This window comes from Malania oleifera, chromosome 10, assembly GCF_029873635.1.
Source record: "Malania oleifera isolate guangnan ecotype guangnan chromosome 10, ASM2987363v1, whole genome shotgun sequence".
Taxonomy (NCBI): domain Eukaryota; kingdom Viridiplantae; phylum Streptophyta; class Magnoliopsida; order Santalales; family Ximeniaceae; genus Malania; species Malania oleifera.
Window position 1 is genome coordinate 13,397,886 of NC_080426.1, and position 21,171 is coordinate 13,419,056.

Genomic DNA, 21,171 nt, shown 5'->3' on the forward strand with positions numbered 1-21,171 from the left:
TAAAAAATAAAAAGGGATATGTTGTTGTGGGATGAGGGAGTGTGCAGTTGGAAGTATGGTGAGTGCAGAAGCATCAGGGTCCTTTTTGTTTGTAGTTTTCTAACCCTTGAATTTGTGAATGTGGAAATGGATGTGGAATGTGATCCCATAAGAATGAATCTTGGTGTAGGGTATAACTGTGTAATCCAAGATTAACCAGTACCTTACAGGAGCTTGACTAAGACATGGGTACTTTGTTAGTCCTGTCATGATCCATGACATTGCTTGTATTTATTTATTTACTTTGTATGCCTGCTAAGTTCTTTATATTTTAAAACAAGACTGATTAGTGAACTGATTTGCTCCGCTGGTCCAACTAAATATTTTTTTTTGTTGGACAGCCTGATGTACATCGCTTGATCTAAATCCTAACACCTTAAAGCTTTTGGGTCAAATAATTGCTTAATGCGGTATCTGAATCATGATTGCCTGGAGTCTTGGGTTCAAATCTTATTTATCTATTTATTTTTTGACAAACAAAGAAATTTATTAGAAGAGATAAGAATGTACGACAAAAGAAAACTGGGAGCATAATAAATCCTACCTTTAACACAAAAACAAAAAAATACACCAGGAGATCATTGCAAAGGTTCACATCTTATTTTATTTGTGTTTATATTTTGTTTGGTGAATTATCCTATAAGCAAGGTCTTAAATTTCGATTTCGACTCAAATTTCGAAGCTCCAAAAGTACGGAAATTTCGATTTCGATGTCGATTTGAAAAAATAACGGAAACTAATAGTAAAGCATGGAATTCTTTGTGAAACTTTAGAAATAATTAACCAACATAAAAATATAAGTTTTAAGACTAATATATTACAAATTAAATACATCTATGTTTTGTATGAGGTGGAAAAGTTGTAAAATAGTATGTGTATCAAACATGTTAGTAAGATAATGTACATTAAACATATTCAGTTAATGCAAATGAAATTCATAAATCATTTAAATATTATTTACTATACAAATATTGATAATTTAGACATGAATGGTTAAATAAAATATTACTATAAGTTTATTTTTTCATATAATTTCAAAAGCACTTGTGATAACCTTTTGTTTCAATAAAATAAATTAAAACAAAAATTTCACTTCACTCTCGAGGTTTCGATAAATTTCAACCAATTTCGCTAAAATTTCAAGGTTTCGATAAATTTCGGATGATTCGTTGAGATTTCGACGGAAATTATGCAAGATGGAAATCGACTGCCATTTCGATTTCGAAGGTGACGGAAATCGGAAATTTCGACAGAAATTTCGACAGTTTTGTGGAAATTTAAGACCATGCCTATAAGTTAGATGTTGTCATTCTCGTAATTGGTGTTATTTAGGTCACATTTGGTTCGTAGAATCTCTATTCTCAGGAATAGAGTTGTTATAATGAAAGAATTGGATTGTTTGTTCAAAAAATGTGTCACTACCATAAAGCGAATAATAATACAATATTTTTATGAATCTATAACAAGGAATAGACAAGGTCCACAAGGAATAACTATACCCAAATTTCACCATGAGAATGTTTATTTCTTTGCTATTCCATGTCGGATGGAATACCATTAACTTTTGCATGAGTTACTTTTTTTTTTAAATTATTGCATCCTCATATATTCGTCGTTACATTCCACCCTATTCCTAGGAATAAGGATCCATGAACCAAACGTAAGCTTAATGTTTGTTTCTCTCTCCATTTGTGACTTGCAATGGATGTGTGGGAGATTGTTGGGCTTGGTATATATTGTTAGCCTGCAATCTAATAGCCAACCATTTGGGATACTCTTGTGAATTATATAATAAACATTTTGTATCTTTTCAACAATTTTAAATACATAAAATATATGTATTTTATGTGTATTTTATTGAAAGGTTGAGTTTTAATGTTAAAAACATTTCTTAATGAAATTTTTTACAAATGGACCAAACTGGTCCATTTTTTTTTAAATTAAGTTCTCAAATACTGGTTTTAGAATATAAGAAATGTAATTTTAGTTATGGTAGGAATAATATTGGAGAAAAGATTTAAGTTTGATGATCTAGAAATTAGTTGCACTGGTAAATTATGATACCTTGGATCTATTTATGCAAGTTGAAGGAGAAATCAAAGAAGATGCGATGCATATAATTAAAGTAAGTTGAGTAAAATGGAGAAGTACTTGGGGCGTGTTGTGTGATCATAGAATACTTTTAAAATTAAAGTGAAAGTTTTATAGGATGGTTATAAGACCAACAATGCTGTATGGATCAAAATGTTGGGCAATTAAGAAAAAAACATATCCAAAAAGTATAAGTTGCTGAAATGAGAATGCTAAGCATAGCACCTGTAGAAGATAAGATAAGGGAGGGGCTGCTAGATTGGGCATATGCCATGTAGGCTAAATAGTGCACAAGGAGGAGTGAGCTAGTTACCCTTAGTGGCAATAGAAGGGACAGGGTAGGCTTTAACTAATTTAGAATGAGATAGTGATTTAAGGATTTAATGGCCTTCAAATTGTTGGAGGATTTGTCCATGATCATGTAAATTAGCGAGAAAAGGATTCTTGTAACTAATCCCACCTAATGGGAGTTGGGACTTAAGTCTTGGTTTTTTGTTGTTGTAATTTTAGTTTAAATTGATTTGGTTTTGATTTTGGTCTTATGAAGTGAAAGGCTTTAAGTGAATTTTGTTTAGGGATAACTTCAGCAGTCGATCATATTGTTAATTCATTGCCCCTTTTCATCATTTTCCTGCTTTGCTTGCATTAGTTATTACTTGTTCTACAGCTGATTAGTCTGAAAAAAGTTGCTGGTTTATGAGCTATAGGCAGAAAACTTGCTTGTTGTGAGGGTTCTGCCTGGTTCCATTGTTTTAGTGGTCGCTTGTGATTACTATAGTTGCCTGTTAAGTCATGAACTGTTGTCAGGTTCTTTATGGCATTGCAGAGTTGATGTGGATTATCTAGTAGCTTATATTATCACTTATCACTTATTACTTATCACGTTTTTTTTTTTTTTTAATTTGTATGCCCCTGGAAATGTTTCCTGACATGGTTGGAGCATTCCTGCTTTTATGTTTTAACTTGGTATACCTGTAATTGCTATCCATTGTGTATGAATTGTGCATATTTTATCTATAAAATATTTTACTATAGAGGTCCTGCTTGTCTGACTTGCCACATGTTTAATGTTAGGGTTTGAAAACTAAGAGGTTCTGTTAATTTTTTACTGTTTCTTTGCCTTCACCTCGTAAATACTGTGTTTCAGTATGTTTTTTGAATAATTAATACTGTACTGTATGAGACTATATGTCCATATGAGGAATAATAATTAACTTGTACATTGCATGTGTCTTGTCTCAGTATTTAAAATCTCATTGCTGTTCTCAGAAACCCTGCAGTTGAAGATATCAAAGATATGTCCCTTGATGCAATATTCAGTGAAGATGACACTGATGAAGACGCTTCAGACAGTGATGGATTTTTTTCAGAGGTTTTCAAATAGATTATTCCCAAAATTTCTCCTGATTTATTATGGTTCCTACGTTTTACTTCATTGTTCCTATGTTTATTGATCAGGATTCAAGCTGTCCATACATTGACGGAAGTGATAGTCAAACTTGCTTAGAAGGTGAGGAAACTATTACCAGCTCTTTTAGCTTTATGCGTGTTAGTTGCATTCATAATTTTTGCCTGTTTTCAGCCTTTTCTTTTGCCCTTGCCTCCTCCTTTTGTTTAAGTTGGAAAATGTATTTGCAGACGGCAGTTGCAGTAGTGACTTAGCATTACAGAACAAGAAAATTCATTTAGAATTAGCAAAGCGAAAGAAAAAGCTGGATAAATTGAAGGAAAAGGTAATTGACTTAGTAGCCTGTTTATCAGAATGTTGTTTTGAAAGGAATGATATTTAGGTTCGATCATCTTTATTTTGAAAAAAAATTCCCTAGAATATTGACTGGTTTCAGCATTGTTAGTTATATTTATATCAATGAATTTTTATTTAGAAATATCAATGAATTTTAATTAAAGGAGAATACACACTTTTGATTCATATTTGTTTTTTCAGGGACTTCATGTCTTGTAAATGATGATTCTTTTAGTGTGCAGGTTAGGAGACGATTTTTATTTGGCGTTTGGGAACATTAGTTGGGGCTGTGAATTTGTAATTGGTTGATTTCTAGAAAAAATTTTCGACAATTTATATGAAAATTTGTTCAAATTCACCCAATTTCAAATTCACAACCCATAATTTGTGTTCCTGGCCGCAATCTTAACGTATTTCACTCTTTTCCCAATTGAAAACAGCCTGTCTCATTTAGAGATGCCTATAGTTCTGAAACTTAAAATACAGAAATATTCTTTTGGTTTAGTATTAATGCATCTCAAACAATTTAGGGTCTCTTTAGTATCATTTGTGTCTTCTGTTTTCTTTTTTTGTTTCTATCTATGGCAACACCTTTGTATACGTCACCAGATTCTTGTTCTATTGTTGATTTTCAGCTGTTTCTGAAAAAATTGAAAACCAAAATTTATGGTTTTGAAGTGTTTTGGCAACCAGTTGTTGACAGAATACTTTAATATGCAGAATTAACTTTATGACTTAAATCATTTGTTTTATACATAATTTTTAATTGAAGTTAAAATAAAATGAATATGAGTATTTTGATTTTGAAATACAATTAAAATAAAAATATTGATAAAATTTCTAAAAATTTGGAAAACACGGTAAGAAGTTGTTTGAAAAATATTTTTACCATTTTTCAATTTTTGTGTACAATAAAATTGTTCTTGCTGCTCTAAAGTGAGTTTTAAAATATAATAATTTAGTAAAATAATTGCAGTAATTTCTATTATAGGACAAAAAGGAGAATTTGTTCAATCAAGTTTTTAACTTGTCTGCAGTTTTATAAATATTAACTAGGGTTGATATTTTTTGTTTTTTACTTTTATTTTGTCATTTTTAGTTTTAGTTTTCATTTTTGATTTTTATTTTCATAATTTTTGACAGTGATGCGAAACAGCCCCTTAGCAACACAGTATGTTTGTATATCATTGCACTAATGCACTACCATAGTAGAGAATTTGTGCTTGCATTTTAAAGGATCATGGTTCTATCCTTCATATGATCATATTATGAATAGGTTTTTTTTAAATTCAACCTGGCACAGTCCAGTTGTGTGAATGAATGAAATTTTTTTTCTATGTATAGGATCTTCAGAATATGGGTTTCAAGACACAGAAATCAGACTCAAGAGTGGGTCATAGTCATAGGCTTAACTAGTGGACATAACATTGTAATGTTGTATAGAATTGGACTAAATGTTAAGTAACTACGATTGCAAAGCATAAGAGTATGTGTTGAGTACAGTTGAGTGTATATATGAAATATTTAGATTCTAGAAAAACACTAACAAATCCTACTGTGTAATTACATAAATAATAAGCATGCATGTGAAAAAGGCTGACCCAGTGTGTGTTGTTTGCTCACCAACAGAGTTACAGGGCTCTCTCACTTCTTTCTTTTCTTTCAGTCCTCTTTTAGTCATTGTTAAAACATCTTGAACTTGGGGAAAAATGGTGCTGGGCATTTAAGTCTACAACACATGTATCTGAAGGGTTTTTATTTTGGTGTAAACTTAGTTGAGCCACATGTGTCGTACAGAATATTTTTGGAAAAAAAATGATCTTTAGCTGTGAGGGTACCACATGGACAAAAACACGTCCCACCTCATTTACCATGAAAAGGGGTTTTCAAGGGCAGTTGCAATCTAGTTGATCAAGAGGGAAAGAAGGATTGAGACCATACAAACATGCTAGTAAAGTTGTGTTATGCATAACAATGCTCCATTATGAAAGGTCTTGTCATCCTGATAGTTCTAGGTTCTGAGTCCTGAAGAGCAGCCTTGGGCTTCAGGAGATGAGGGAAGATACTGTGGGGAATACATCTCTTTTATTGTAACATGCATGTGCATGTTTCCTCCCCAGGCTCAAGGAGAGCAAGGGAAGAGATTATGGGACCTATATCTCTTCTAGAAAAAAAAATGCATGCCTTTGTCTCTTTTCATTGGTTATTATGCATATTTTCTTATAATCATCTGTTATGATAATAATGACGAAGGGGTTCTTCTCTCTATAGATCCATGATAAGAGGGCTTTTAGTTTCCCCTACTCTTTCTCCCCTTTCTTTTGTTCTTCCATCAAAAGCGCTATCTTTTACACTTTTGGCATGGGTCTACGAACCTGAATTCCACACAAACAATATGGGCTGGGGCTGCTGGTGGCTGTTTCATCATCAATTTTATGACCAGTTAAGTTTTACACAATCCAGTGTTTATTAGATGCTCTTCACATGGTTGGCAATAAAGATTGTGAGTGAAAAAAAGTTGTGCTGAGAATATGAAAAATTTAGGGCCCATTTAGTTGTGAAAAATAGTTTTCGTTTCCCATTTTAGTTTTCCATAAAATTACAAAAAAGTTAGCTCATTTTCATTTTTACAACGTTTGGATGTAGTAAATGAATAACAATAAACAGTTTCGGCACTATTTGCTTATGGAAATAGATATATTTTTCATTTCTATTTTTTTCAAATAATTACAAAAATGACACCTTGTTTTCCAATTTTCGAAATATATTTACAAAGGTTGGAAAACATCTTTTCATTATTTTTCTAATTTCTAACTCTTTGAATGTGGGAGCATGAAATCCGGATCTTGGACTTTAATTTGTGTGGATTATATAGAGTTTCTTCTAAATATGCAAAAATTCCCCAAAATCCATGATTCTAAATATTACCTTATATAAATTTTGGAAAATTGGAAAACAAGTTGTCTTTTTTTCTTTTTTTTGTGATTATTTTGAAATCAAGGAATAAAAAATGAAAAGTTGTCTTGAACACTTGCACAAACCCTTTATTTTCTACCTTTAAAATATTTATCTTGAAAAATTTTAAAAATAAGCTAAAATTTTATAATTCTTTGGAAAACTAAAAATTGGAAAACAAAAATCCGACAACTAAATGAGCCCTTACACGCTCACCTTGGAGGATGCTGGTGTAGAACTGCAAAAAGATGTTGCTGTCAATAGGAATTTGACTAAATAACTGCTGGTGCTTTGTTTTTCCCCCATAATAACCATACATAGTCAAGTTGGATAAATATTGGCTAGTAAGGTGCATGTGCAGGGAATAGAACTTTATGAAATTTAAGATCTCATAAATTTTTACTGTTCCTTTTCCTTTTGTAGTTTGGTCATTCTTTATTTTTTATATTTTGTTCTATGGGGCTGTTAACTTTATTAATTTGTTTCATGATTCATTTTTTACTAACAAATCTTCAGTCATATTTATCTGATTTAGTAATAATTGTGATTGAAAATTTTCAGGATCCCAAATTTTCTGAGTTTTTGGAAAGGCGAAGTAGGGAACTTGAATCTCGCAGAAATGAGGGGATGGTAAGTTACATATTTGAGATTTAATTTGTTCAGGCAATCAGTCCTTATGGTGGCAGTGATACTTCCCTTGTTTTCTGGTTGGTGATATTTAATTGATGAACTATCATATATTGGTGTTTAGCTTGTGCACTCTAAGTTCAGTATTTATCTTATGCTCTTTTTTCAGTTTGTCAATTGTCAGAATGATAGAGAAAAACAAACAAAAAGTGGAAATTAGAGTTTTAATTTTCTCACTGTGTTTAAACTAAATCATTATGAGTATATTTTAATGCCTCTAGAATTTTGTAATGATTCAGCCCTTCGCATGTTCAGTTGCAGCTAGGATTTAGGATGATAATGGGGCAGGTTTGGGATGAGGCATGATCATCCCAACCCTATCTGATGAGAGGTGAACACCTTTCAAAATTGTTTTGAGTCAATGTTCTGTTATAGAAATTTATAAAGAAGGAATACAACCTTGCTTCTTTACAAGCTTGAGCTTTTTGAATAACTACTTGTTCCACATGGTATGAGAGCAGGAGGCTTTGTGTTCCAACCACTATCCCTCCCATTAACTATAAATATTTTTTTACATGAACTCAAATTGTTGTATTTAAGGAAGAAGGTAAGGTACATCACAACGAGAACAAGGAGTCCTAAAGTAACAAAAGGAAAACAACAGAAGTGAAGATAAATACAATACAACTCTAATGATGCAAGGCAATTCAATCATGCTGCAAGTCTTTTGGAGAAATATTCCTAAGAAATCTATTCATCAAGATGCCTCTGTAGATCTTATTTAGATGCTTTCTATGCAATGAAGATGACCACTTACTGCTCTGCTGGCCCTGGACCCGAATTTTTCGAAATCTGGCCACTGCTCTTATGAGACAGCTGGGATACTGTTGGAAATGTGGGAAAGGAAATCTAGGCATGGAAGGTATATCTATGAACAGATAATGGAAAAAAGCCTTGTCCTTGATCCCACTCACTATTTTTTGAATAGTATGTACAGAGAAATGCTAGAGCTTTTGAAGGAACAACTACTTCTCCCACAACCCTCATGGATGGATGGCTTACAACTCTTTCATGTCGTATAGATGTATAGTGGGCTGTTCATGCTGGACACAGGCAATTCTTGACTTCTCGGAATCCGATCACACTGTTGATTCAAGTATTCAACTCTTTTTGTTTCTCTCTCTTTTCTTTGCTTGTACATGGGTGGCACCCCCCATGGTGCCCTATTTATGAAATCTCGATTTATGACAGGAAGGTTCGTCAAAGTGCTCTTGATGAGGGTGAGTTTGCCATCGTTTGACAAGAAATTTCTTTTCCAGCCTGCGAATTTTCTTTCAAAATGGTAACTAACGGGGAAGGATCCCATCTTATAGCCCAAAAGACCAGCGAGGAAGGTCCACCCCCCTCCCCCAGCACTTTCCCCACTGTTCTCTCCAACTTAGTTGTCAAATTGAGATTCAAATCGTGAATCGAAATTCCAATTTTGGGAATTGAGAATTGAATCGAATCGTAAGATTTAGTATAAGCTTCCAAAATTAATTCTAAAGGACATGCATTTATTGATATACGAACAAGAAGCAAAATAGTAAAATACTTTTAAAATTTGATAATTAAAAAAACCATCATATTTCATGTGTAAGCTTTACCTAAAACAGTGAAAGGGGATGTATCAAGAAATAATAATTTAAAAAAAATGAAATATATGCTATTTAAGGGTAGGAATCAAGACAAATTAATAAGAATCTGTACTTTTGGTGTCTTATCAACAATTAAAAAATAATAATATTTCATGCTTTTTTTTTGGATTAAAAAATTAAAGTAATTAACTTAAAAATTTATAATTATTAAATATACTACTAAGAAGTCAACTTTTGAATCCTAAAAACACAACAAAACACGAGTATTATCATAGCTGATGAGTGTTATACCCCTTCTTCTCAATGGCAAAACACTATACTCCTCCAAGAGTGATGTATGGTTTTGTGAAGGCAACATAAGACCTAAAGTTCTTTTCTTATTTTTTGAGCATAAAACTAATGTAGACAAGGAATGGAAAGTAACATATAAAAATAAAAGCAATGAAAAAAGAATTATATTTTTGGGGTTTTAAACTAGTTGGGTTTGTATATGATAAGTCTAGAGAATTGTGCGAATTGATAGATTCAGATCGATTTGTTAGATTTATGAGGTGAATCAATAGATTCAACAATGATTAAATTGTTTTTAGATTCTCTAGTGTGTTTCAAATCGATTTGGTGTGGAATTGGTACGAATCGTATCAATCAAATCGTGAATCTTAAGATTCTCACAGCTATGCTCTCCATTTGGAATGAGTTCACTTTTTCCAAGGTTCACTTTCAAGCCTGAGACAGGCTCAAGCCGTACCAAAATGCGTTAGAGGTTAAGGATATGAAGGGAGTCATCTTCTCAAAAAATGATTGTGATCATCTGTGAAGAGAAGATGTGAAACTTTTTTAAACCTTCCTTTTTTGCCCACCTTGAGACCTCTAAAAAGCCCTCCTTCAGTAGCTTTCACCGACATGAGTTTTAACACCTCCATAACCAAGATAAATGAAAATTGGGACTGGGTATCCCCTTGTCTTAAGCCTCTAGTGGAGCAAAAGATGTCAAATGGACAACCATTTGTGAGCATTGAGAAGCTTGTAGTTTTGATGCATTATGCAATTTAATTGCACCAAAGCTACCCAAGGCCCATTTTTTCCTAAGTAAATAAAGAAGGAGATTGTAGTTGATGTGATTAAAGGCTTTCTCCATATCAAGCTTGCACATGCTCCCCTTTTTCCCTCCTCTTGATAGGCATCCACCACCCCATTTGCAGTAAGGGCAGCATCCATAATCTGTCTTCCAGCCACGAAAGTTTGCTGATACCGAACAATGAATTTCGATATTTCTTTTTGGGCTAGGACTTTGGCAAGGATTTTATATATACTTCGTGCCAATCTAATAGGCAAAAATCCCTGATGTTAAGTTGTTAACAGCCACAAATTTCTTCAGAACTAGGCTGAAAAAGGTGGTATTGATGCAAATGACTAATCATTTGATCTACGGAACTCCTAAAAAATGTTTATAATGTCATGCTTGAGAAGGCTCCAGTTAGCCTGAAAGATGCCAAGGAGAAATCATCCGGACCGGTGCTTTGTCCACATTGCAATTTTTAACTGCCTGGAAGATTTCTACTTCATCAAAGGGTCTCTCTAGCCACCCCACAGTTGAAGGACTGAGATATCTGAAATTGATTCCATTGACAGCTGGTCCCATATCTCAGGTTCAGAGTATAGGTCTTTGTAAAAATCAGAAATGCCCATTTTATATTCCTCTTCCCTGGTCAAAGTGTTTCCTCCAATTTCAGTGCTGGATAAGGTGTTACATCTACGATGAAAGTTTGCTGTTCGGTGAAAGAATCTAGTATTTCGGTCCCTCTCCTTGAGCCATAAGGCTCTGGAGTTCTGCCTCCAAGAATTTTCTTCAAGGTTAATAACCTCATTCAACCTTCTTGAGCAGCACCCTATGGCCCTCTTTTTGTGAAGACCCTGGATTAACTCCTGCTCATTGAGTTCTTTGAAGCCATTTAGGATAACAATCTTCTTTGCTTGAACATTTCTCTAAGTGCTTTTATTCTTCATTCTCAGCTTTTCTTTCAACCCCTTCAATTTCAAGGCAAGCACATAGCTAGCCTTGACATGCAGAGAGGACAACCATATTTTAAGTAACTCCCCAACATGGTTCGAAATCGCGGTCGCGGGTAACGTCGCGAAACGGTCGCGGGTGTCGCGGGAGACGCGGGTGTTACGTAACGGGAAGCGGGTGTAACGGTCGTGAATTTTTTTCACGCATGCACAACCATGCGAAAATTAAAAAATAAGCATGAAATCCATTAATACATGATTTTTAATGAATTTTGAAGGCTTTCATTCAACCTACAAATGCTTTTTAATAGGCATTATGATTTTTATATTAATTTTAGTGCGCTGTTTACAAAAAAAAGCATATTTTTTTATAGTTTACATTACTTTAATGAGTAAAAAGATGTAGAAATGTAAGAATCAATTAATTTAAGTCATAAAGTTACTAAAAATGAATCAATACTCAATAGACTTAATACTCAATATACACATTACACATACATGAATTTAAAAAGTGATTAATATCAAATATCAATAATTAGTTGAAAATACATGAATACAATATTACAAATTTATAATATAACACATGTCACCACCAAAAAGAATGACGTGGAGGGTCTTCATAATTTGTATCTGTATCTTGAGATTGGGATGGGAAATTATCTCCCCATCCTTGTGGAAATACATAGTTGAATGAACCCAAGTTTGCATCATTTTGTTGTTGCTCTTGAAAATGTACTAGTGATGAAAATTCTCCTGAATAATGTCTATAAGTTGGGGCAGGGGCTGGCTCTGGGTAGTGTGTAGAAGAAGACTCACTAGATCCTGAGATTCCTGATCCACTGGGATAAAAATGTGAGTCACGAGATGCATAATGTGGATATGCTGGATGAGATCCATATGATTGTGATGATGAACCATCTAAACCAAAGTCGCCAAAACTACGAACCACACCATATGAATCTTCAGTAGAATCGCTAGGGTCACCACGAGCACTCCTCCTTCTCCTGGGTTGTGAAGATTGGTTCCCTGGAGGAATACCCAAGTCATAATTTTCAGGTATGTCTTGTAGTCCATAAGGATCAGAAGGATATATATCCCTTCCAAATGATGTCCCTGTATCATATCCATAATTATATTCTACACCACCGCCTCCACCACCACCACTGCCACCCCCCCCAACCCCAGCTCCAGCACCACTATTACCATCATCATCACTTGGTGGGCTCAAACCAAGATTGTCATCACTTTGTGTACGTTCAGGGCTTGAACCTGAATCATCATGCGCGTTTATTGGTGGTTGATCACCTCCTTCTGTAGTACCACCAACCTCTTCATTTAATCAATTTGAATTGTCCTGACCGTCGAGTAGTGGTGTCTCTCTCTCCTCTAACCATTGACTTAAAGGATCATCTTCTTCGAAAATGTAGTCCAAATTGATAGGATTGAAACCCTCTTCAATTTCTCGTTGGCTTCTTCTCATTGTACGTCTTAACTTTAACCTCATGTTGTAATGTACGAAAACAAGTTTTTGTAGTCTCATGTACTTTAATCTATTTCTTGTTTTCGTATGGATGAGGCTAAAGGTGCTCCAATTACGCTCACAGTTCGAAGCTGATGTGGTCTGGTTAAGAACTCTAATTGCTATTCTTTGGAGCTCAGGAGCACACAAGCCATAATGAATCCACCATTCAGCTGCATGAATAATTAAAAAGAGTTTTATGTTAGTATAGCGTATTTCAAAAGTCAAATTTGAACACAAAGAGAGAAAATAGAGTAATTCTCCATTATTTAGCTATATAGCCATATTTACCAGGATTTGTTTGTTTCACTGTCCTTTGAGTCAACGGGGTTCCAAAAGTCTCCTGCCTATCTCGATATAGCAACAACTAAAAAATGATGATTGTTAAATATAATTAATTAATTAGATGTATTAATAATTATTCTTGAAAGTATTACAGAATACTAGAACAATTCATTATTCAATTTAATGGAACCAATACTTACTTGATTAATAGCCCGAATTTGAGTATCTATATCGGGTACCAACTTGGTTATCACTTTTTTAACTCCATCCATGACTTCTCTAGCAACTTCAGGAGAGGGTGGGGCACCATAAAGAAATTGTGGGTTCAAAAAATACCCTACAATTAAATTTAGAAACATATTAATCAATAGTTTTCTAATGCAACTATGCATAATTTAAAAGTTAAAATAATAAGAAATTGTATTTGATTTACACTTACTAGCAGCGTGCAAATCTTGGTGCAACTGAAAACTCCACCGGTTGTCAATAATTTTCCAATAGTCTTTGTAAAACCGGCAATCTTTTTGAATGGCCAACTTCGCCCTATCAATTGCCTCGTATATGAAGCCCATGGTTGGTTTTTCATCACCATCAACCAATTTAAGAACTTTCACCAAGGGTTCTTGCACTTTAATTATATCAGAGGCCTTTTGCCAAAACTCTTTGCCTAAGATAATTTTCTTTGAATCATATGCTGGGCCTGATTTTGCCATTCCAAACCTTGAGTTTTTCCAAGCATCAGATGTAAACATTTCCCTTAGTGCTTGTTTATGCCTGACAATAGTCTCCAAAGCAATGAAATTTGTGGCAAATCGAGTGATGGCAGGGCGAAGTAACTCTCTATTATTTGTGAATTTCTTCATGAAATTCACTGTCTATGTGTGGTTGTAAATAAATGAGGTTATTGTTCTTGCATCTTCTAAGACCTTCTTCACGTTACTTTTCTTACCAATATCTTCAAGAATAAGGTCTATGCAATGAGCTGCACATGCTGTCCTATAGAGATTGGGCCTCTTCTGCATTAATAATTTTCCTCCTGCCTTCATTGCAGCTTCATTATCAGTCACTACTTCGACAACATTCTCCTCTCCAATTTCTTCAACCACCTCATCCATTAATCTGAAATGAAATTATAGATTCAATAATTACTACTATTTAATTAAAAACATGTAAGTCCATAATACTATTTGCATATACAATTAAAATTAGAAAATTACCTGAAATAATATTCAGCTGTTTTGCTTGGCACATCAGAGGCATCAACTGATTTATGAAACACGGTGCCTCTATCGCAATAAACTAAAAAGTTTATAATGTGTTTTCTAGTTGGTCCTGACCAACCATCACACATAAGTGTTACACCTCTTTCCTTCCAAATTCCAGCAAAAGAAGCTATATAATTTTTCATTTCTTGATACTCTTGCTCCAAATAAATTTCAAATATCTCATAGAGTGATGGACCCTTCACCCCCTTTCCAACCTCTGCAGCAATATCAAGCATAGGCTGCATAAATGGAGAGTCAGCTACATTCGCTGGAATCCGATTATAAATTAGGAATTTTCCAACCGCTTTTCCTAATTTACTTCTTAAACCTTTCAGTAACTTTGTGTTAAGTTTTGGTTGTTTCGCACTCTTGCTTCTTTCTAAAATAGGATCCATTGCCTTTAGTCTAGCTTCAGGGGCATCAGGATTGATCCATTGTCGTCCACTACCTCCAGCTTCTCGACCACTATAAGATCGAGCTCCTGCTCTATTGAAACCACTGGTAGCACCACTGTCAGAGCCACCTCCCTCTTCATAAATATTACCCCTTCCAGTTGTTCTTGCTCGAAATCTTTGTCTCTCTTCCCATTGTTGTTGTGATCGCATGCTTTCTTGTCGAGCAAATCTCATACTTTCTTCTTCCAAGTCTTCTTCATCGCTCAAATTCTCAAAATCTCCTCTAATTTGGGCTTCTGCTTCTTCTTGCCTTTTTTGTTTATCTCTTTTCTTCTTAGCATACTGTTGTAGATGTTTCATCATTTGTTCTCTTACTTGTGTGGTCACATTTGAGCATCCAGCTACTTGACCCTTTTTATGTGCCAAGTGTTGTTTCAAGCGTGTAATGCCCCCTTTGATTATCTTCCCACATAACTTACACATAATAACATGTCTATTACCGTCTACCGCAGTACCAAAATGCCATCCAATATCCTCACTAGGTAAGTTTTCATTTTCTCTATCACGTGACATATTGATAGACTTAATTTGATGATCTCTACACAAAATATAAAGAAAATACAAAGTTACAACCTTCCTACAATGACAGGAATAATATAATTAGTAATTTAGTAAATATTAAATAATAAGTACTAAATAGTCCTAATTTTAAATACTTATTACGTAAAAATAAAGCATAATATTTGATTAAAAATATTAAGTAATGTTTATTATTTTTTTATTTAAATAAACAAAATTATAAAATATTAGATATTTTATTACAAAAAAAATATATTCCTTTATCTTTAAAAAGATATTTTTATTATTTTTTATAGCTTGATTTTATTTTCATTTATAACTATAAGAAATTAACAGGTGAAAAAGATTTTTGCTCTACTTTCATATACATCATAGCATCACAAATAGAGATCCATACATTACAAATTGACTATTTAATTTTTTAAGCATTTTCTCAGTATATGGATTAAAATTAAATTTTTCTACAAATTCCAGTAGTAATTAGTAAAAATCAAATTTATTAATGTATTAACTATTAGGTTAATTTTTTATTTATTAAGTTATCAATTTTTACTTTATTTGATAACTAAAAACAAAAAATAGATGTAAACATTTATTTTACCTAATTTTAAATTTAAGGTCAAAATGATGTTTTAAAACTTAAAAAATATTAATAAACAGGGTCACCCTACTCAAGAAATAGCAAGTAGATACACATGTAACATAAAATGGGTGACAGATGTTATTTAATTTTTTTTTCTTTTATAATATGAATATTATTTAATATTTTTTCAATAGATGGGAGTGAATATGATATCTTCTTTATCAAAATGACCACTTTGTCCAGCTGACATAAATAGTATGTTAGTCAATTGGTGCCATGAATTAATTTTATTTCTATAAGTTTGGCAAATCCTAAGACTAAATATTATAATAATTGTGCAGAGTATTCCTTAGAATTCTTTAAGAATGGTGAAAAATAGAGCTCAATTAAGCCTAGATAATATAAAATGTCATCACATGGATGTCTTGTGTACATACATTATTTTAATGCTGTGTTTAGATTGTGAATGCAATAGTGGATTATTGATATTCAAATATTATTATAAAAAAGGCTTCAATTATTATTGGTAAATATTAATTATTTACTAACCTTAAAAAATATTAATTATATACTATTAATAATTGCTTGCTATGTCATGGAATTAATTTTCATAATTATCTTTCAAAAAATATAATACAATTAAAATATTTATAAATTAAGAAAATTTTATTTTACATAATTATTAATGATTTCTAATTTTTTATTCTATTAAATTACTTTTTTTTTTTAATTCAATTTAACAAACCTATTTTACAACAAAATATAATTTAAAAAAAAAAACAGAATGAAAAGTGCTGTGGGAACAACAAAATATAATTTAAAAAAAAAAAAACATAAATGAAAAGTGCTGTGGGTGTTGAGTGTTAGTGTTAGAGTGTCTCATACGCTGGGCCTGGTAGTCGAGTCAGACCGAGAGAGGGGAGGGATTCGAGGGAACTCGGAGGAGCTCGAAGGAGCAAAGGCTGCGAACTGCAAAGCACAAAGCAGCGATGACTCCAAGCTCCGAGCCTCCGAAGCTGAAATCGAGAGGCTGGCTGGTGGCGACTGGACGACTGGTGGAGGAAGGTGCCGACTGCGACGACTGGCGGAGCTGCTGCAGATCTGTCACCGTCGCTGGTGACTCGCCAAGTTGCTGGAACTGCAAGATGAGTAGATCTGCTCGGTAGCCTCGGTGTGCTCACTCTCAGGCTTCGAAGCCTTCTTATTGCTTCCGCCAACAAATTTTCAAGGTCAGTTTGTAACTTTCCATTTTACCCTTTGAATGGCAGATGGGTGTGGGGACTGGGGAGAGGGGGGAAAGCAGCGCTGCTGCCTGCAGCAGAAAGCCTTCGAATCTGTGACCTGTCGGCCATGTAACGGTCTGTAACGGATGTTACGAAGTGTAACGTTGGAGTATCGGCCGTTACGTGCCGTTACGCCTCTGTAACGGCCGTTACGGCCGTGAATTTTTTCCGAACCGCATTATCGGCCCGTATCGGTTTCGGGGCCTCCGATTTCCGTTACGTATCGGCCGTTACGTAGCGTAACGGCCGTTATTTAAAACCATGCTCCCCAAACCTGTCATAGCCACATATTCTTACAGTGAAAGGGGGTTGGCTCCTATTTAACTCCCCTCTCCCCCCCTCCCAATGTCAAGGAGAACAGGGAAGTGGTCTGAGATGGGCGGCATGCTCTGAATCACATTGGGGAAGTGAACTTCCCAATCCACAGAAATTAGGAACCTGTCAATCCTTGAGAAGGAAGTTGGCTCCCTGGAGTTGGACCAAATGGAATTGCCACCAACAAGTGGAAGATCAAATGAGGGGTTCACGTTGATAAAGTCTAGAAATTCTCTCATACAATGAAACAAAATTTTTATTTTCTATCATTGTAATCTGAATTTTTAGGAAACTAAAAAATAAGTTCGAGTTTTAATAATTCTTTGGAAAAATGTAAAAGTGGAATATGTTCTTCACAACTAAATGGGCCCTTGGATTTTGGGAAATACTCTTGCAATCTTTGGAAATTAGCTGCTTTTGGAGAAATCTTACCACTTAAATAGTTAATTTTTTTGAAAATATTTTCATGGCAGATCACGACCTCTGGGGCATGCGCTGAGTGATAAGAATCCTAACCAAAGTGCATATGCTCCAAGAAGCATGCCTCAAGTAGCATCCATTGACATTTGAACGCTTCAAACAAAGTATTTCCCTTTTTTTTTTTTAATGAAAACCAAGTAAGAACCAATTTTCAACTCCAAAATTTGTGAAAACACGTTTAGCATTGAAAACTCCCAGGGATTAGAAACAAAGTTGAATATGTGTCAGTTTCTGCCGTGTCTGATATCACATGTGTGTGTTGGTTTTGTTGTTTTTTGAATTTTTCACTGTGTAACAGGATTCTGATGAAGATGAGACAAGTAGCCATGGCATGGAGAAGTTTAATGAAGATGAATCCAACTTAAGGGTGGGGAAGTCTTTGACAAGCTGTTGCATCAAATCTTGGAGTCAATTAGTTATGGAGCAGCATAGTGTATCTGCCCTTACTAATTTAATAAATGGGTATCGAGCTGCATGCCACTATGGAAACAAGTCAACCAGTGGCGTTGATGCTGTGCCTTGCCGAAGGATTCGGAACAGTGAAGCTTTCTCTGACATATTAATGTTCATGCTTAATGAAGCTGATAATGTATTTCGAGGGCTTCTGGGAGTGTCATGCTCCAATTGTAGGAAGGATGCTGTTATGGAGTTGAAGAGTACTTCAAAATGGGAAACTTTGAAGCCATTCATCAAGTCTTATTTGAGGAGCACATTGGTTCTCCTTAATCAGGTTACAGACAATGAGTTTTTGGGCTTCACTTTAACTCGACTCAGGGCTTCTATAATATTTTTTGCTGCTTTTCCTTCTCTGTTGCGCAGACTTATCAAGGTATGTTCATTTTGACAGTGAGATAGGAGAAATCTATGATGGGGAAGCATTTTTAACCTATATATACTAGTGATTATTTGTATGTTTTATTATTGAATTTCTCAATTTAAATTTTAGTCATATTTTCTTTACTCTTGGTATATCAGTATTGCATAATTTTTAGTTACGAATCTGATCCTGTTGGATATTTGTGCACGTGCATTGCAAGGCTCTAACCTTTAGGGGTTGGTTATTTTGCTTTGTCATAAGTGGGGGACATGCTGAATGGAAGTTTCTTTTTGTTTAACATTTTGCATCTGCTTTGGAAAAATTCGGAATATTGTTGAAGTTCTAACTTTTATTGATAACATTTTAAACCTGGGAAATTTGGGTAAGAGTGATATTGCTGCTATTAACTTGAGCTTCACTAGATCTAGGTAGTTGGCCTTGTTAGCAGCTTGTCTTAGAGGTAAGGGGTACCTTTGGGTGGTAATCTTCAGTCAGTGATTTTTGGGATCCGGTGGTGGAGAGGGGATTTGAGCATTTGGATGGGTGGAAAGGGGCATTTTTTCCTTTAGGGGGTTGCTTTGCTCTTATTCAGGCTTGTCTTGCATGTATCCCCTTATATTATTTGTCTATGTTTAGTATTCTAGTGGGTTTAGCTAGTAGGCTGGAAAAAATTATGAGAGATTTCCTTTGGTCTGGAAGTTGGGGAGAAGAGGATCATTTGGTTGGTTGGGAGGTTGTGTGTAGGTCTAAGCTGGGGTGGGTTTGGTTTATACATCGGAATGATGTGTAAATGGCATGATTAAGATTAATTTCTTTCCTTTGATGAAATATAGATTTGGCAATGGAGATTGAGTTCTTCTTTTTAGGGATAAGTGGGGTGGTGATACTCCTTTTCTCATGCTTTCTCATGTCTACTGCCTTTCTAATTGTAACAAATCCACAGTGCTCAATCACCTTCCTAGGAAAATCGAAGTCCTAGGAAACAAAATTCCCTAATCATGAAAGAAGAAATTGGTGCATTATGTAACTTGGAGAGCTGATAAAGACAAGGGAAAATGATAGAAAAAGATGCATTACCCACACCTAGACACCTTCTAATAAATGCAACGTCACACTTTATACAGAATCCTATACATGGATTAAAAAATGAAGAGGAAGAGAAGAAAGGCTAGCCTGACTCAAAGTGATACGCTCATCTAAAGAAAAACAAAACGACCTTCCACCTGTCAAGAAGCTAAGACACTTTAACAATTATCGGATTAAAAAAAGAGAGACAAAAATAAAGGGTTTCCACCCAGAAGAACCCCTAAATAAGTCGAGGGTCAATCGGAAACATTACAACCAGCTAAAGAAGCGAACATTGAAGTCCTAGTTGAGTTCAAATAATAGTAATGGTGCTACTAACAATATTAATTCTCTGCTTATACACCCTCCCAAAAATCAAAGAGAGAAATATTTCTAGAAGAGTGCTAGTCAGGAAAAAGATGGTTTCATTTGCAAACTGCAAATGAGACACTACTTTCTTCACACCAATCCCCTGCACAAAAGCTGTATCCACAGCCCTTTCTATCATTTTGCTAAAAACATCAACATGAAGAACAAATAGGAAGGGGGACAAAGGGCCACCTTGCCTTGATACTCCTGGTGGCTGTAAACTACATCTTAGGTTCTCATTAAGAATGATGGACAAAGAAGCACTAGACAAGCATCTACTCATCCGAGACCTCCACCTACCCTCAATGTCCTTCCTTGTCAGCAACCTTATCTAAAAAACTCCAATTGGCATGTTCAGAAGCCTTCTTAAAATCCAACTTAAAGATACCCCTTCATCTTTCATTCTTTCCTCGTATGAACATCCTCAACCGCCTTGTAGCCACCAATATGGCATCCAAAATTTGTCTGCCATGAACAAAATCCCTGTTATAATGAGAGATAGTTTCTCTGAGAACTACACTCTATCGGCAAGAACATAAACCTAATTTTATGCACACTATTCATCAAGCTAATAAGCCTGAAGTCCTTCACCTTGAGCAATTACTGTTGTTACCAATATCCTATTAACATAGAACTCCTGGAAATCCTTCAACATTCTCTGCCACCACCTGACCACCTCCCAACAATCCTGTGTTTGTCGCTATTGGAGTGGGCGAAGAAATGCCCATATCTTTTTTCATTTCCCACATTTGAAATAAGCTGTTTCAAGTTTTTGAGGGGGAGTGGTTTTGGCCTCCTTTATTCAAAAGTTTGAGGGCATTGGTAGTGGTGAGAGAAGGTTATTTGGAAGTGTGCCACATTTGCAGTGGTGTGGTGTATTAGGTTGGAGCATGATGCTAGGACATTAAGCTCAAGCAATTTCATCTGGTCTCTGATGGATGGTTTAGAGTAGTATGTTTTGACTCTATCCTGCCCTTCTTGTATTCTTTCTTCTTCTTTTCTTATTATTTTTCTTATAAAAAAAACATTTCATCTATCTTTTTTTCTTTCCTTTATTCTGAAATGAACACATGGCCTGTTGTCTAAGGTTCTTGGCTTGAGAGATGAGTAGAA

The 21,171-nt window shown here is 34.7% G+C and overlaps 1 protein-coding gene across 5 annotated transcripts in view; it reads left to right on the forward strand.

Moving 5' to 3' along the window:
- Positions 1-21,171, forward strand: part of LOC131166799 (protein REBELOTE) — a 58,002-nt gene that overhangs the window by 25,396 nt on the left and 11,435 nt on the right. For all 5 annotated transcript variants that reach the window (XM_058125385.1, XM_058125384.1, XM_058125383.1 and 2 more), the window contains 5 exons: positions 3,400-3,502; positions 3,589-3,640; positions 3,769-3,863; positions 7,391-7,459; positions 18,106-18,636. In XM_058125385.1, coding sequence (XP_057981368.1) covers positions 3,400-3,502; positions 3,589-3,640; positions 3,769-3,863; positions 7,391-7,459; positions 18,106-18,636 — 850 coding nt within the window. The remainder of the gene's footprint in view (positions 1-3,399; positions 3,503-3,588; positions 3,641-3,768; positions 3,864-7,390; positions 7,460-18,105; positions 18,637-21,171) is intronic.